This window comes from Bufo bufo, chromosome 10 (assembly GCF_905171765.1).
Source record: "Bufo bufo chromosome 10, aBufBuf1.1, whole genome shotgun sequence".
NCBI lineage: Eukaryota > Metazoa > Chordata > Amphibia > Anura > Bufonidae > Bufo > Bufo bufo.
In genome coordinates this window covers 128,228,169-128,230,846 of record NC_053398.1, presented here as the reverse complement: position 1 = coordinate 128,230,846, position 2,678 = coordinate 128,228,169, and the positions used below count along the sequence as shown (strand labels likewise).

At 44.9% G+C, this 2,678-nt stretch overlaps 1 protein-coding gene across 1 annotated transcript; it reads right to left on the bottom strand.

The window, feature by feature from the left end:
• Positions 1–831: 831 nt before the first annotated feature.
• On the bottom strand, positions 832–1,482 carry LOC120981051 (probable cAMP-dependent protein kinase catalytic subunit). Its single transcript, XM_040410515.1, has 3 exons — positions 1,356–1,482; positions 1,066–1,194; positions 832–947 (listed from the first exon to the last, which is right to left on the bottom strand). Exons 1-3 carry the CDS (start codon positions 1,479–1,481, stop codon positions 942–944), a joined length of 261 nt encoding a protein of 86 aa, XP_040266449.1. The 5' UTR covers position 1,482; the 3' UTR covers positions 832–941.
• Positions 1,483–2,678: the final 1,196 nt, after the last annotated feature.

The following is a 2,678-nucleotide window of genomic DNA, read 5'->3' as shown; positions in this document are numbered from 1 at the left end:
TAAGTCCATTCACTTCTATGGGACTGCCGAGTACAGTGCCCGCAGCAGTCCTATAGAAGGGAATGGGGCGGCGGACACACGTGGGAAGCACCTCTCTTGGTCGCAGGGTGCTGCAAGCGGTGTTGCATTGACAGCACTCATGCTACTCAAGTTGCTTCTTTGTCTTCCCACCCATAGGGACTGCTCTAGGACGTCCCAAGGTCTTTGCTGTGTCCCCCAATGACACGGACGAGAAAATTGGATTTTTTTGTTACTCACCGCTCATTGGCCCTCTGTGCACACAGGAGTGTGATGATGTGTCGTGAGGTTACAGGATTACAAAGGTAAGTAAAAGCAAAGTTTGTGTGACTTATGGAAAACAGACACATTTTTACACCCTAGAAAAGCTGAAATAATTCATCCAAAGCTTTTTCTGATGTTTATATTTGATGTTTAATTATTAATGAAAGATGTTATTATCATACAAGCAAGAAAAGACTTTATCTCGTCATTTTCTGTAGAAAGAAGCAGATGATGATGATTCCGCTCTTCAGGGCTTGGCTTGCACTTGTGTTGCTTTTGAAAATCCAGGTCCGGATTCCTCTATGATGTTCTTCCTACAACACAGCGATCAACCATTCAGCCTTCTGATTGTCATGTCCGGTGGGTGAAGGAGCTGCTTTGTATCTCAGCAGCTTCCTTCTGTCTCTGATCGGTGGGTGAAGGAGCTGCTTTGTATCTCAGCAGCTTCCTTCTGTCTCTGATCGGTGGGTGAAGGAGCTGCTTTGTATCTCAGCAGCTTCCTCCTGTCTCTGCCAGTCCGGTTGAGTTGTATCATCCACTTGATGTTAATGGACAGATCTCCATGTCCAGAGTAGTGGAAGCTTGGTGAGTTTGTCATATCCGGTGAAGTGAGGTTCATTCCTGGATGTTACTGGAATGGGGCTGGTTATATCAGCCAATTACTCCTGTGGGAAGACAGATATATATGTCCAGATCAGTATCTCATCTACTAAATGCTGTATACGGTGTGTCCTACAGAGCGCTGATGACACTATAGATGGGTGTGATGGGTGTTATACTTACAAAGTCCCATTGGAATGGCGGGTGGGCTCTGCCGGACTCCACATCCTCCCAGTTTACTGAGTGGAAGAACGGGTGGCATCTGATGGACGATGTTATTGCCAGTCGGCCACATGGAGATTTGCAGAGGAGCTGAAAACGAGAAAAAGAGACATTTAGCCATTATGTTATGCCACAATATATATAAAGATGAGGACAACATGGAAAATGTCTGATCCAGCATCACACTCATGTATCAGCTCCATTTCTCGTATTCTACTCCTTCTCCTAATCTGCCATCTGATCCTACTCACCCCTGATATGATATTGATGGCATCAGGGCACATTCCCGGTAGAAAGGACGGGTCATCCTCCTGCAGTGACAGATGATAATCCTCCACTGAGCCTTGGCTATAGAACGGCTGATCACCTACACTCATCATAAATAAGGTGACGCCGAAGGCAAATGAGTCCACCAGATGGTTGTATCGTTCACCGTCCATCACCTGTAGGAAGATCAGTAGGGGATGAGCTGAATGTACTGGTGAGGGGACTTACACACAGAGGCTATGAGGTCCAGTCTGGGATTACATACATACAGTATAGATATTTGGGTCATGTAAGAAGTTACAGATTATTACTCAGTCCTACTATCTGCATCAGTCAGTCAGGGATGTTCCTCACCTCTGGGGCAATGTAACCAGTAGAGCCTAAAAAGTCGTTCATTGTGTCCTCCCCAAACACATTCACTGCTGCTAAACCAAAGTCAGCAATTCTGATGTGTCCGATGTCATCAAGGAGGATGTTTTCAGGCTTCAGGTCACTGCAGGGAGAAGGAGCAGACACTTAGTATGATGGATAACTCATGAGAAGATCTTTATAGAATAGATAGGTAAGAAGAAGATGTAGTAATACATATACACTACACACCGATGTACAATGCCATGGTCATGAAGGTATTGGAGTCCGCAGATCATCTCTGCCGCAAAAGGCCTGGAGTAGAAAGTAGAGAATGGATCAGTGGTTACGTACATAATCATACAGAGGACATGAGACGGTTCCAGAGAAGTGTCCTCTCCATGTCTTCATCATCTCCTGCCGTCCATTGCTCTAGGACTACAATGTACATGCAGCAGATTATTAGGATTATTACCTTGTTGTCTGGATATCAAACGGCATCCATTCCATCATCAGGTTAAACAGGTCTCCTCCAGCCATGTAGTCCATTGCTATGATGTAAACCTCAGGTGTCTCCATAGATGCCCGCATAGATGTCAGGAAGCGACTCCCAGCCGCAATTTTGAGGACTTTTAGTTCTGCAAAGATTTTGTCCTCTATACGACTCTTGGTCATAATTTTTACAGCCAACAGTTCTTGTGTGGCCGGCTCTGATGCCAAGATGACCTGAAGGAGAATGACAACAGATCAGACCAAGAGGAATTTGGAGGAAAGAAAGTGACGTCATACAGAGAAGTGTAATTTTTAGAAGTCATTTACACTTTGTAAAAAGCTTTGGTCACTTACTTTTCCGTAGCTCCCCTTTCCAAGCAGTTTTTGAAACTGCAGATTGTCAAGGTCAATAGGTTTTATTGTGTTGACCGATTCTTTGGGGGATGGAGTACGGCTACTGGCATAAC